Source organism: Quercus robur, chromosome 8, assembly GCF_932294415.1.
Source record: "Quercus robur chromosome 8, dhQueRobu3.1, whole genome shotgun sequence".
In the NCBI taxonomy this organism is placed as follows: domain Eukaryota; kingdom Viridiplantae; phylum Streptophyta; class Magnoliopsida; order Fagales; family Fagaceae; genus Quercus; species Quercus robur.
The window spans coordinates 26,290,799-26,305,743 of NC_065541.1; the positions used below are offsets into that span (position 1 = coordinate 26,290,799).

The 14,945-nt window shown below is 36.9% G+C and overlaps 1 protein-coding gene and 1 non-coding gene across 2 annotated transcripts; one reads left to right on the top strand and one right to left on the bottom strand.

Annotated features, from left to right (window-relative positions):
* Positions 1-11,943: 11,943 nt before the first annotated feature.
* Positions 11,944-13,233, bottom strand: LOC126696105 (uncharacterized). The gene has a single exon (XM_050392885.1). It carries the CDS (start codon positions 13,231-13,233, stop codon positions 11,944-11,946), a length of 1,290 nt encoding a protein of 429 aa, XP_050248842.1.
* Positions 12,746-12,852, top strand: LOC126698004 (small nucleolar RNA R71). The gene has a single exon (XR_007646366.1). It is a non-coding gene; the product is annotated as a small nucleolar RNA R71 (small nucleolar RNA).
* Positions 13,234-14,945: the final 1,712 nt, after the last annotated feature.

A 14,945-nucleotide genomic window follows, 5' to 3' on the forward strand; every position in this document is an offset into this window, starting at 1 on the left:
CCTTTCCTTTGATTAAACCCTTGAACCGGCGGTGAGGGGGAAGAATTAAAACTGTTCAAGTTCAAAAGGAACATGAGGGCTTTAAGAAGATCTCTAAGGGGAGCAAGAGAGGAATGAAGCTGATTCTAGCTTCTAGATGCTACCATGCCATTGCTCTGTTTAATGGCAAGCCACTTATAGCAATTTAGTCGAGTATGACCGGCAATTCCACAATGATGACAGAGATGCTACTTCTTTTATTTAGGCTTTTAAGAGTTAGACTTTATAGCCCTAGGGTTCTTAGCTCCCTTCTTATCTTGCTTAAGGGGTGCTCCTAAGATAGATTTACCTTTGTCTAAGTTCTCACTAGCTAAATCAGTTTTAACATTATTATTCTCAATTTCAACATTATTACTGAGAGGAACAAAAACAATAGTACTAGTAGAAGCAGTATTAGAGGAAGAGAAACCATACCCTAAACCTGTTTAGTTAGAAGCAGATTTTTAAAGACTGAGCATCTCATCAAGCTTTGCACTTGAAGTCCTCTCTAATTGAGCTCTAACTTGAAACAGCCCCACTTCAAGCTTCTTGGTCTTCTCAGCCAAGAAATTCTTCTCGAACCTCAGTACTCTAATAGTCTGATTAGTCTCATCAAACTTTGTGGAAAGCTCCTCACGATCAAGTTCCACATCACTGAGCTTCTTGGTGGTTAGCCTATACAGTTTCTCATGCTTCTCAGAAAGCTTGTACAGTTTCTCATAAGCTGTATGGATGTCATCTTGATTACCCATCTTCTCAAACTTGGATTCCACCAATTCCTCTTCTTTAACCACATCTTCAATAATCCCATCAGTAGGATTAACAGTGGTAGTGAAGGCATTCAAGATTCCATTATCCTCATTGTCGGAATCATCCTTAGGCTCGATGTCGCTCAAGGTAGCAGCAAGTGCCTTGCTTTTCCCAACGCTCTTAAGATAAGTAGGACACTCTTGTTTCATGTGACCAAAGCCTTGACACCTAAAGCACTTAGGTCCTGCCAAAACAGTGTACTGACCACCATCCCTTGCATCCTTCTTCCCTTTGTCTTGCCTCTTGAACTGAGAAAAATTGGATTGCCTACGGTCCTTGTCGAAGCCCTTTCCATTGGCATTCTTCATAAACTTCTTGAACTGCCTGGTGATGTAGAACTTCATCTTAGAATCTTCATCAGCTGAAGACTCATCTGTCTCACTACTCTTGGCCTTCAGTGCCATGCTCTTGCCTTTACCCGTCTTGCCGCTCCTTGATAACCCTAGCTCGTAGGTTTGCCGATTACCAATCGGCTCTGTCAAAGGAATCTTGTCAATATCCTTTGATTCCTTAATTGCGCTGATCTTCGCATGGAATCTCTCAGGTAGAGATCTGAGCACTTTTCTCACAATCTTAGATTTAAGAATGGTTTCCCCAAGATTAAACGCAGAGTTTACTATGTCCTTGAGCTTGGCATAGAACTCATCAAATGACTCATCCTCCTCCATCTTAATCTCTTCAAAGCTTGTAGTGAGCCTCTAAAACTTTGAATCTTTGACAGCCTTGGTTCCCTCATAGGTTGTCTGGAGAATGGTCCAAGTCTCCTTAGCAGTTTTAGTTGAGGATATCTTCTTAAAATCCTCATCGGTGACCGCACTAAATAAGGCATTCAACGCTCTGCTGTTGAAGTTTGCAGCCTTGATCTTGGCATCATCCCAGTCAGCCGGCGCTTCCTTCGGCTTGGTCCAGTCTATCTCAACAGGTTGCCACACTTTCTCATCTAAAAACTTCAAGAAAGCTCTCATGCATAGTTTCTAGTATACATAGTTAGTGCCATCAACTAAAGGGGGTATGATTAATGATTGTCCTCTATCCATGACAAACAGGGGTCAATGGATCAACACAGCAAAGATTAAACCCTAATCAGAGTGTGCCTGCTCTGATACCACTTAATAGGCTAAAAACGTATTGACCCCTTGTGATGAATTAACCAATTAATTTAGTCAAGTGAATTAATTAAGTTAATTAACATGCAAATGTGTGGTAGCACAAAAAAATTACCAATAAACTAATTATGCAACGGAAAATAAATAATATGGTGATTTGTTTACGAATGGGGAAAACTTAGGCAAAAACCCCACCGGGTGATTTTCAGGTCACCACTCCCGAAACTCCACTATTATCACAACAAGCGGTTACAAGTAAAGGAATCCCAAGTACCTTATCAACCTACAGTTGAACCCTTACCCCAATACCTAATTGGACTTGTTCTGTAGTGACAGTTTCCCCTTTCAATGCACGGCTCCCAAGTAAGTGACTAACCAATTATGCGGATCCTAATACGTGACTTCAATCACCAACTAAGATGGTTGTTGGTTGCAAATTTCTTCAGTTCATCCACACGATGAAGATCAAGAAGATGCTTGGTCACAAAACCCTACGGTGCACATACACAACAACTTCTTCAAGAGAAAGAGATGAACTAGGGCAAAAATTTTGTCTTCGGTCACAATTTTCTTGAACAGAGTTTGCTCAATGCTTGTGCAACTTGTGAACTGTTTGATGGCCCTTAAAACAGTCCTTTTATATTTCTAGGTTTGGAGAAAAGAAGGCCCAAAGACACATTCACGGATTCCAAGAAAAACATAACAGAATTTCTGTTTCTTTAAACCTCGACAGATAGAAGCTGTCGAGCATCTGTTGAGCTAGTTGTCGAGCCACGGGGCTGAAACAGCTTCTTAAACCTTGACACATGCTAGTCGTCGAGCTTTAGTAACTCTGCACTTTCAGCTTGTTTTCTTGGACAGACTTGAAGGCTTCAATACTTGATCTTGAAACATGGTTTCTTGAAGTATTTAAACACATCCTAAATCTACCCAAATACAAGTAAAGAGCGTTTTGTCAAAGGATAAGCCAATTACATAAAATAGTGACATATGTTCCTAACAAGTGAATCACATATGTCCTAACAGTGCAATCTCTATAGGCACTTCTTTTCCATTCAAATCCTTTTGGAGTGCATTGCGGTGCTTGTGAAAGGCCATTAGCAAACCTCAAACAAACACATGAGCTTAAGTCTTCTTCAATTGGGTCAAGACCCTATCTTCCTCTTCTTTTTCTTCCTTCCCCTTAAGTTCAACGGGCTTTGATCCTTCCTCCACATTTCTTCCAAGGTGATCCCTCTCTAAAAAATATGGTTTGTAATGCTTCTCACCTAGTGATGTTTGCCACATCGTCTTCTAGGATCCTTCTCTTCAATTTGGACATTCCTTTGGGAATTATCCTCACACAGCTATAGCATTCTTTAAATCCTCATCTTCTGCATCCCATATTCCTTGGATTTCCACCATGCTGACTTCCACAACCTCTATCAACTTAGAGTAATCCCGATCGACCTCTTCCACTTGCACACAATTCTAATATGGGGGAGGAGCTCGGTGATAATCGAGTAATGGATTCTTCCTAATGTTAGGCTTCGTGATGATGTTTGGGTTTGGGACAGTTTCATTGTCTATCAAATTTTGAATCTCATGCTTAAGGCAAAAGCAATTGTTGGTCTTATGACTAGATTTCTAATGAAAGTGACAATATTCACCGAAGTTCCAAGTAGGAGGTACAGGATTAAGCATTGGTGTGGGATATAAAGGCTTTAGGAATCCTTTAGAAGTTAGGTTCTTATATGCTTAGGTAAGGGTCATTCCCACGTTAGAAAATTCTCAGTGAGCCTTCTTTGTGAAGATTGGGTTGGCTAGAGGTGGTTGAGGTGTGATGGCACTCACATTTATGGGGTTGGGTGCTTTAGAAGTTGTTGCTCCTCCCTCATATGTCTTCTTGATTGGAGGCTTGTCCTCCCATTTCTCTAATTGCCATTGTTGATGGCATCCTTGATCCTAGTTCCACAATCACACAATTCTCCAAAAGAACTAATAGGTGATGACAAAAGGCTACTATTGTATGCCGGAAGCAGTTTCTTAATAATCATGTTGATTTGGTCTTTCTCATTTAGCCTATTAACCATCTTGAATGCTTTCCCTCTCCACCTTGTCATGTATTCGGAGAAGGTCTTCCCAACTCCATGCTTAGTGGTCACCAAATTTCTTAGGGTCACATAAATCATAGTATTGAAAATGAATTAATAAACAAACAATTCCACTAACTCATTCCACACTTTGGTCTTACTTGGATCCAAGCTATAGTACCATCTTGATGCATCTTCGGTGAGTGAGAAAGGAAATGAATGCCAAGTTTGTTTCTTATCTAACCCCTTCATTTCGATGATACTTATGTATCTCCTAACATGTTTCTTAGGGTCTCTGGTCCCATCAAAATTTTCCGCATTAGAAATCTTGAACTTGGGAGGTAATGTAATAGGAAATTTGGAGCTTAAACCACCCATGTTGTAGAGACAATCATCCATCCCTTGGGTCTTGCAAAAGGCTAGTCGCATCTTTTCCATATTTTCTTTCATGGCCACAGTATCCATGATGAGCTTCTCAAATTGCTTGTTCCTCTCATAATCAGCCTTATCCCTTTCATCCCATTCTTCCTTTTCTTCTTCTTCAATTATCTCTATATGCACAGGCTTCTTGATTTTGCCCTCCTCTAGCTTAGAGAGACAACTTCCTATCTTTTTGAGAGCCTCGCCTTGATCTTCTATTGCCTTATATATCTTTTGTGCGAGTATGTCATTGATTGATGCGGCCATTTTTTCTTGAAAAAGTACCTTTTATGACTTTATATAGTTGAAAAATAGGGGTTTGGGGCGGCTCCTAGATGATATGGGATTCGTTCCAAACCAAGTTTTAAATATAGAAAACTTGCCTTACATAGTTTCTAGAACCCTAGCATGCGTACGCATGCTTCATGTATGTATACGCATACATGAAGCATGTGTACACAGAGCTTGAGCATGCGTAAGCATACGTGTGTATGCGTACACACGTCCTAGGGTTTCTGTGGTTTTTCTTTTCAAAAAATAGTTTATTTCCTCCACAAATAAGTTATATTTTCCATAAAAACTTTCCCAAGTCAATTTTCATCTAATCAGGCCCTAACTAACCTTGGGCTTTAGAATTCAAACATCATTGGGGAATGGGGGCCCAAGTCGTAAGGGGTACAAAATGCGGTGTCTACATATATATGAAGTTCTTTTCTTTATTTTACTTGTTGTATATGTTGTGTAAATATCTCTTTATATTTGTGTCTATATTATTAATGCTTGTTTCCCTATATGGGTATTAGACCATCTCCTAGACTCTATATGGAAAGTATCCTTAGGGGGAAGAAGTTCCATTCCATCTAGGTATCTAAGGATTTCCTACAATCTTTCTTTACATTTATGTCATCCATTTTATTTTCAAGTAATCCCTTCCCCTTCATCTTTTTATGTCACCCCTTTAATTTCTTGCTCCACACACTATATCTAGACACCTAAATAAATAAAAAGATTTTATATCTCCTCTCTATTAAATGGTTTTAAATCTCAAATAAAGCACAATATGGGTATGTCTCATAAGAATGGTTGATGGCTTAAAACTAACATTTCTTTATGATGAAGCACCTATAAGGCTTGAAATAGATTAAAATCTATTTAAGAAAGACACAAAAAATCCATTTTCCAGTAAACCTTTACAATATTCTCTTCACTTTATTTTGATGTCATTTAATTTTCTACACTTTAAATTTCAGCTCTTTACTTTTATGCCATTTAAATTTCAGCTTTTTACTTTTATGTCATTTAAATTTCAGCACTTTACTTATCTTGTTATTTACTTTATTGCACTTTATTATTTCTCCTTTACCTTTCTCATCAATAATTTTGCCATAAAATAAAGTTGCTTGGGTAAAAACAAATCCTTTACACACTTTCTAAGGAAATGCTTTTCAAAATAGAATTTCTTTTCCCCCTCTTTTTCCTAAGAAAAATGTTCTTTCAAAAACAAAATCTTTCAAAAAAAAAAAAAAGAAAAAAAAAAAAAAGAGCTTTCTTTTAAAGCTTTCCTTCAAAAAATGCCTTTTTCCAAAAAAAAAATATAAATAAACACTTTTTCTAAAAAACGTTCAAAACATAACATTTTCTCGTTTTCTTTTAAAATCCAAAAAAAGCAAGTAAAAAAAGAGTGTTTTCAAAAAGAGTTTTCTTACCACGTTGGAAAAATGTTTTTACCATGTTGGGATTTCTTTCAAAAATGTTTGGTTCTTTTCTTTCAAAACTCCGAAAAAAATGTGTTCAAATAAATTATTTTTTTTCCAAAGAATGTTTTACCACATTGGAATTTCTTCCAATAAAAAAATCTTTTGAAGAAGTAATTTTCTTTTTTTTAAAAGAAACTTGTCTTTTGCATAAAAATCGTGGCACTTTACAAAAACCTTTTTTCTTATAAAAAAAAAAAAATTAACGTTGTAAAATTTTTTTATACACTTTAATTTTAAACTTTTCCTTAAAATAGTTTTGGTAAAGATTTGTGTCCATGGTTCATTTTCTTGAACCCTTGGACACCAATCATGCTTACATTGGCCCTCCTATTTCTTTGGCACTAACGTATTTTATTTGTCATCTTTTCTGCATGATAATAAATGAGAAAATTGTGGATGATAGCAAGGTGCTACTCTTCTAACTCTCTTTCCTTTTTGTGTTATGATTTGTTTGTTTACAGTACCATTCACATGCTATCTATTTGTGAAATAATCTACTCACAAGCTTGTATGCTCCCTCAAATGCTATTTATGTAAATACCTCACATGCCTTACTTGTAAATATTCTTTGGAATTACTATTCACATGCTAGCTATATGATACACACACGTATTTTATTTGTCATCTTTTTTGCATGATAATAAATGAGAAAATTGTGGATGACAACAACTGCTACTCTTCTAACTCTCTTTTCTTTATGTGTTATAATTTGTTTGTATACAGTAGTATTCACATGCTATCTATCTATTAAATAATCTACTCACATGCTATTTATGTAAATACCTCACATGCCTTACTTGTAAATATTCTTTGGAGTTAATATTCACATGCTAGCATATATACAAGCATGTGAGTTGATTATTTAATAGATAGATAGCATGTGAATACTATGGTATACAAACAAATTATAACACAAAAAGAAACGAGAGTTAGAAGAGTAGCACCTTGTTGTTATCCACAATTTTCTCATTTATTATCATGCAAAAAAGATGACAAATAAAATATGTTAGTGCCAAAGAAATAGGAGGGATAATGTAAACTTAATGGGGTCCAAGGGTTCAATAAAATGAACCATGGACACAAATCTTTACCAAAACTATTTGATGGAAAGTTTAAAATTAAAATGTATAAACAAATTTTACAACGTTACTTTTTGAAAGGAAGATTGAAAGAGACAATTTTTTTTAGAAACCTTATGAGTGATGCCATATTTCTTCATTAGTTGCTCAAAAACTCTATTGCAAAAGTGCTTTCCTCCATCACTAATAATGGCACGTGGTGTACCAAACCGTGCAAACACATTCTCTCTCAAAAACTTGACTACAACCTTGTGATCATTAGTTCTACATGCAATGGCCTCAACCCACTTAGAAACATAATCAACAGCAACAAGGATGTATAAGTTACCAAAATAATTAGTAAAAGGACCCATGAAATCAATACCCCAAACATCAAATACCTCAACAATCAAAATAGGGCTCAATGGCATCATATTTCTTTTTCCAATACTCCCCAACTTTTGGCATCTCTCACAGGCTGAACAATATGCATGGGAATCACGAAAAATGGAAGGCCAATAAAATCCACATTGCAAAATCTTGGCAGCAGTCTTTCTGGAACTAAAGTGGCCTCCACAAGCATGATCATGACAGAAAGATATAACATTTTGTTGGTCACTCTCAGATATGCATCTTCTAATTATTTGATCAGAACAGTACTTAAACAAGTATGGATCATCCCAAAAGAAATACTTAACCTCAGCCAGAAATTTAGACCTATCTTGTTTAGTCCAATGCGAAGGCATTTGATTAGTGACAAGATAGTTTGCAATATCAGCATACCAAGGTCTCTGGGATACATGCAACAACTGCTCATCAGGGAAAGATTCGAGAATAGGTAAACTATCATCAGTGTGCTCAATGATTAATCTAGACAAATGGTCAGCTACTACATTTTCGGTTCCCTTCTTGTCTCGAATCTCAAGATCAAATTCTTGTAACAATAAAATTCATCGGATAAGTCGAGCTTTAGCATTTTTTTTGGGAGAAAAGATACTTCAGTGCAGCATGATCCGAATAAATTAAGACCTTAGACCCCAACAAATAGGACCGGAATTTATCCAAGGAAAAAACAATTGCTAACAACTCCTTTTCTGTTGTAGAGTAATTCATTTGAGCATCATTTATAGTCTTACTAGCATAATAAATCACATGGGGAACTTTTCCAACCCGCTGTCCTAAAACAGCACCAATTGCATAATCAGAGGCATCACACATAATCTCAAAAGGCACTTTCCAATCAGGTGGTTGAATGATAGGTGCAGAAGTCAACTCAGTTTTTAGTCTCTTAAATGCATGGAGACACTCATCATCAAACACAAATGGAGCATCTTTGGCAAGTAAGTTGCATAATGGCCTTGAGATTTTACTAAAATCCTTGATGAACCTTCGATAGAATCCTGCATGACCCAAAAATGACCTAATTTCCTTAACAGATTGAGGAGGTGGAAGATTAGAAATCAAATCTATTTTGGCCTTATCAACCTCAATACCACTTTCTGATATGACATGCCCAAGAACAATTCCCTTTCTTACCATAAAATTACATTTCTCCCAATTAAGAACAAGATTCTTCTCCTTACACCGCACTAACACTAAGGATAGGTGATGCAAACATTCTTCAAAAGTGGATCCAAATACTGAAAAGTCATCCATAAATACCTCCAAAAATCGTCCCACCATATCATAAAAAATACTAATCATGCACCTCTGAAATGTACCAGGAGCATTACATAAACCAAATGGCATGCAACGGTAGGCAAATGTCCCAAAGGGGCATGTGAAGGTAGTCTTTTCTTGATCTTCTGGTGCAATGGGAATTTGATTATATCCAGAATATCCATCAAGAAAACAATAACAAGCATGACCAGCTAACCTTTCCAACATTTGGTCTACAAAAGGAAGAGGAAAATGATCTTTTCTTGTCATGGCATTCAACTTACGGTAATCAATGCATACTCTCCATCCTGTTTGCACACGAGTTGGGACTAATTGATCATCCTCATTCTTAACAACTATTATGCCAGATTTCTTTGGTACCACTTGAACTGGACTCACCCAATTACTATCAGAAATTGGGTAAATAATACCCACATCCAAAAGCTTCAAAACTTCAGCTCTCACTACCTCTTGCATAATAGGGTTTAGACATCTCTGCAGTTCACGTGAAGTTTTAGCATTCTCTTCCAAGTGAATTCTATGCATAACCACAGATGGACTAATACCCTTGATATCAGCAATTGACCAACCTATAGCTTCCTTATGCTCTTGAAGTACACTTATCAATTGGCGTTCCCTAAGGTCATCCAAATCTGAAGCTATAATGACAGGTAAGGTCACAGAAGAACCTAAAAAGGCATACTTAAGTGTGTCAAGTAATGGTTTCAACTCCAACTTTGGTGGTTCCACAGCAGATGGGGATGGGGATGGGGATGAAGAAAGTGGAAGAGGGATCACTTTTGGTTGCCAACTATCAGTACTTAAGAGAGGAACAGAATCTAACAATGCATTGACCTCTTCAATTGAGTGTTCAACATCAAAATTGCAACCAAAAAGATTTAAGCAAGCCTCTAGAGGATCCTCATAACTCGATTGTAGCAAAGTATCATGGACTAGACTCTCAATCATGTCAACCTCACAAATATCCTTATTGTCTAGCACTTGTTTACTTATATGGAAGATATTAAGCTCAACAGTCATATTTCCAAATGAAATCTTCATTACACCACTCCAACAATTGATTAAAGCATTGGATGTGGTAAGAAAGGGCGACCTAAAATGACATGGATTTGTGTATTGGCATTTAGAGTAGGTTCAGTGTCTAACACAACAAAATCAACAGGAAAATAGAATGCGTCCACCTTAATCAACACATCCTCAATAATACCTCTAGGGATTTTCATAGACCTATCAGCTAATTGAAGTGTCATGGTTGTTGGTTTTAAATCCCCCAAACCTAGCTGTAAGTATACTGAATATGGCAATAGGTTCACACTTGCCCCCAAATCTAGCAAAGCTCGCTCAATGAGATGATCCCCAATCCTGCATGAAATTGTAGGAGATCCAGGGTCCTTACATTTCACTGGATATTTATTCTGAATGATTGAACTGACTTGCTCGGTCAAAAATGCCTTTTTAGGGACATTTGTCTTTCTCTTCATTGTCACAAGATCTTTTAGAAATTTGGTATAAGCAGGAACTTGCTGAATTGCATCAAGAAATGGAATGTTTATTTGCACCTGCTTAAAAACCTCTAAAATGTCTCCAAATTGTGCACTTTTCTGAGGACTGATTAACCTTTGAGGAAATGGAGCTTTAGGAACAAACCTCTTATCAAGGGGGGAATTAAGATCCTGAATTGGAGTGGCGGGTGGGTTGTCCTTCTTTTCTCTATGATCATCATGTGAACTATGAGTTCCTTTTTCCTTTAACACAATATTTTCATCATCCTCCACTTCTGGCATTTTCACTTGATTATCAACTTGCTTACCAGACCTAAGGGTAGTAATTGTAAGGTTGAATTTATTCAACCATCTAATTGGCTTTATTCCGTGCCAAATTTGCTTGTAATTCAGCATTTAGTAACCCTGTATTTAGGTGGGATTGTTGTAAGGGTAGTGAGTGAGATAGAGTGAAGATTGCTCAAGAGTGTGCAAGAAAACAGAGTGTCGCGGCTGGGACTCGCGGGTGGACTCGCGGCTTCAGCCCGCCAGAAGATGCACACGTGCCAAGCATGCTGGAAGATGAACAGTCATGCTAGCTGGAGCACTACAGGACAAAACAGGACAACTGGCCATACGGTTAACTCGCGACTGGATCTCGCGACTTAGTCAAGCCGCGAGGTCAAGCCGCGAGCCACCCCTGTTTTGGAAAAACCTGACGTTTCGCATTCCTCTTCATTCCAGTATAAATACCCTTTTAACCCACGATTGAAAGAGAGCTTCCAGAGAGAATTTTGAGAGAGAAACCCTAAAGAAAAACCAGATTGTTTCACCCACAATCTCTACCTTAGAGTCTCATCAAATTCCCTCACTCTCTTCCTCTCCATTGTCAAATCCTTGAGAGGCATTATACCAAACCTGGTTCTCACCATTATCATCCCTGTGAGACAGACGTTTGGAGTTCTGGGAAGCAGTTAGGAAGGAGCCAATATTCATTGGTTGATGCTACGGTGTAGTAGCGGAATCCGGAAAGCTAGAAAAGAAAAAGGTTCGGCGCAACCTCGTTGGAGCAAGAAGCTTGGAGGGCTTAGGTGCATTGGGTAGATTAGGCTTGGAGGGTCTATTGCTGTCCTTGTATCCCAACTGTATTTTCTAGTGGATTGATTACCGCTTGGAGGGCGGCGGAGAGGTTTTTCGCCGAGGTCTTCGATTTCCTCTTCGATAACATATCTGGTGTTATCTCTGTGTTTGCATCTTCCTTCCTCTCTATCTCTGCCTTTACATTATCTGCTGTAGTTTATTTTGTTGTGGCTTAGATAGTTGTTTAATCAATTCCATATTATAGCATATGTTAAGTTTCCGCACACTACTTGTTTAACATATTGCTTGTGTTGATTAAATTGGTTTTTGGGGGTCTAAACGTTCAAAAGTGTTTTTGTACACGTTTTTGAACTTTCAGTAATAGACTGAACATGTTCTTGTCCATGAGTAGAACTAGAAGAACCATTGATGGCATACTGTCCTTTTGGGTTAGGTATAGGTTAACTAGGAAACTTTCCTTTTTCCCTTTCTCCAACTTGGGCTGTTAACTGGTCAACTTGATTTTCCAACTTTGAAATAGCTTGAGTATTCAAATGGGTGGAACTTTTCATCTCTTGAATGGCTTGGCTAGTTGACTGCATGAAAGTTTTGAGAGACTCCTCCAAAGATGGTTGTTGTCTTGGTGGTGCTACAAACTGAGGTGTTGATTGAGGAATGGGAGGATATGCTTGAGTAGGTGGACGAAATTGACTTTGTTGATGCACTTGTTGTCCACCTACATTTGTGGGAGGCTGACTTTGCCTCCATGAGAAATTAGGATGGTTCCTCCAATTTGGATTGTATGCCTCTAAAAATGGACTAGCAAATGGTTTTCCATAATTATTCAGTGCATTTGCTTGCTCAGCATAAAAATCAGGGTACCCAGTTGCGGAAGGACACATTTGTGTTGTATGCATAGGACTAGCACAAATAGAGCATGTTTCACTTTGAACTTGATTGACAGAATTCATCCCTCTACCTAAAGTTAAAGCTTCAACCTTACGAGTGAGATTGTCCAACCTAGCTTTTATGTCTAAATCTTCATTGACTTCATACAATCCTCCTTTCTTAATTGCAGGGGCACATCTCTCTTTACGATTGGAAAAATCCCATTGTTGTGAACTTTCAAAAAAATTCTCAAGAAATTTGTATGCCTTATCATCTACAAGACTCAAAAATCCACCACCATTCATGGACTCAATCATGTTACGATTTGTCTGAGTCAAACCATTATAAAAATATTGTACTAGTCTCCATGTTTCAAAACCATGATGGGGACACTTTAAGATCAAGTCCTTAAATCTCTCCCAACTCTCATAAAATTTCTCTTGTTCATCCTGATAAAAATCTGCAATTTCTCTCCTCAAAACATTGGTCTTGACCATTGGGAAAAATTTAGAGAGGAATTTTGTGACTAACAGTTCCCATGAAGTGATAGATCCAGGTGACAGAGAATTAAGCCATGCTTTTGCCTTATCCTTCAAGGAAAAAGGGAATAAACGCAAGCGAACAGAGTCATCAGTGAAATTCTGAAACTTACAAGTAGCACAAATCTCAAGAAAATCCTTCACATGCATATAAGGATCTTCTCTATCCAATCCATGAAAAGTAGGAAGAAGGTGGATTATCTGTGGCTTCAACTCAAAATGTGCAGCAGTGGTTGCAGGCAATACTATGCAAGATGGAGGGTTGGTGGTTATGGGTGAGAACAACTTCCTAAGAGTTTTTGAATCATCTCCAGTTTCTCCCATTGTGGATGAATAATCAAAACTAACAAGACGATTTTTTTTATCACGTATCCAAGTTCTCATACACCAAGCACAAAGAAAAGAAAAAAAAAATTGTTTTTGTTTGTTTTTATATATATATATATATATATATATTTAAAAAAAAAAAAATAACTACAACTAGTAGAAGGAAAAATTAAATTAAGACCTAAGTTATTTTCCTAACCAAGTCCCCGGCAACGGCGCCAAAAACTTGTTGTGAAATTTTAAAATACTCGCAAGTGTACGAGGTCGAACCCACAGAGACTTGTATGAATGTAGGAAAATTAATTAAACCTTAACCAAATTAATCCTAATCTAGTTTAAATAAAAATTGGTTGGTTACAATAAAATAAACTAAGCAATTAATAAAATTAAGCAAATAGTTAAACTAAGAAAAATATATAAAGCAATAAAAAGATGTAAACAATCAAGAGAAAGGAATTAAGGTTTTGGAATCCGCCTTGTAAGTCATATCAGCATATATTTATGATCATTAATTTTTCCCAACTCACTACATGATAATCTAGAAATCAATCTTGTTATCATGGAAAATATCATCATTTAAACCCTTATTTTAAAAATCAAAAGCATGTTCTTCTTCGCTTCTTAAGTATAAAATCAAATCATAAATTGTATCCGTAGTCAAACAAATCACAAGATATATCCGATTTTATAATCAAGAATTAATAAACCAAGCATTCAATTAATTAAGACAAATCCTAAATCATGAGAAAAACATGATTGAACTCATATCTAGAATCCCATCTTAGTCAATTGATATGAAGCAAGAACAATTTAAATCATTAAAGAACAATTATTGTGAGAAAAATCAAATCACATAAATATTAATAATAATCTTAACAAGGTTTCATCCTCAACCCTAATTATAAATTTAGCTACTCATAGTAATTGAAAGAAAACATAAAAATAAAATACTAATCATTAAACTAAACAAATAGAATAGAGAAAGAAATAGTCACAGTGCTAGAGAAAAGCCATAGACAAAAAGAACACGTTCTGCTCCTACGCACCAGTCCTAGCCGCAGCCTCTACATGTTCAGTCCTCTTATTTTTCTGTTTTGCTCTTATTTATACCACACAAAGACCGACCTATACCACTTAAAAGAGAGAAGCCACCTGACACATTCCTAGTACAAGTCGGACAATGACTTTATTTATTATTAGTTGTAGGCCACACATCTAGGACATTAGAATTGGGCTTCACTTCACATTCTCTAACTTTCAATCTTTCTTTTATTTTATTCTTTACTTCACATCACGCCTGGATTGGGCCTTCTTTCATTCTTCTCTTTTCTTTTATTCTTTACTTCACTGGATCTCTTCAAAGTTTGGCTTGACTTTGGGCCCATCTTGTAGCATTTAACTTCCACGTGAATTGCTTCTTCAATGATTTTTCTATTTCTTCTCTTTCATTAATTCCCTTTATCACCTATAAAACAAGGATTCTTTATAATCAGTCACGAGATAGCTTAAAAGTATGGCCAAAAATGCAAATATGAGAGTATTTTATTATATAAATTTCATGCACATCAATAGGGGTTCCCTTTTCGATAAATCCTGGAGATGGCTCTGCAACTGTTGGCAATGCCAAGACCAAAAGAGTGAAACCTTCAATGGTTGGTATAGTTTGTCCTTTCTTTGGAGTTGGCACCCTTGAATCTACAGGTGATTCT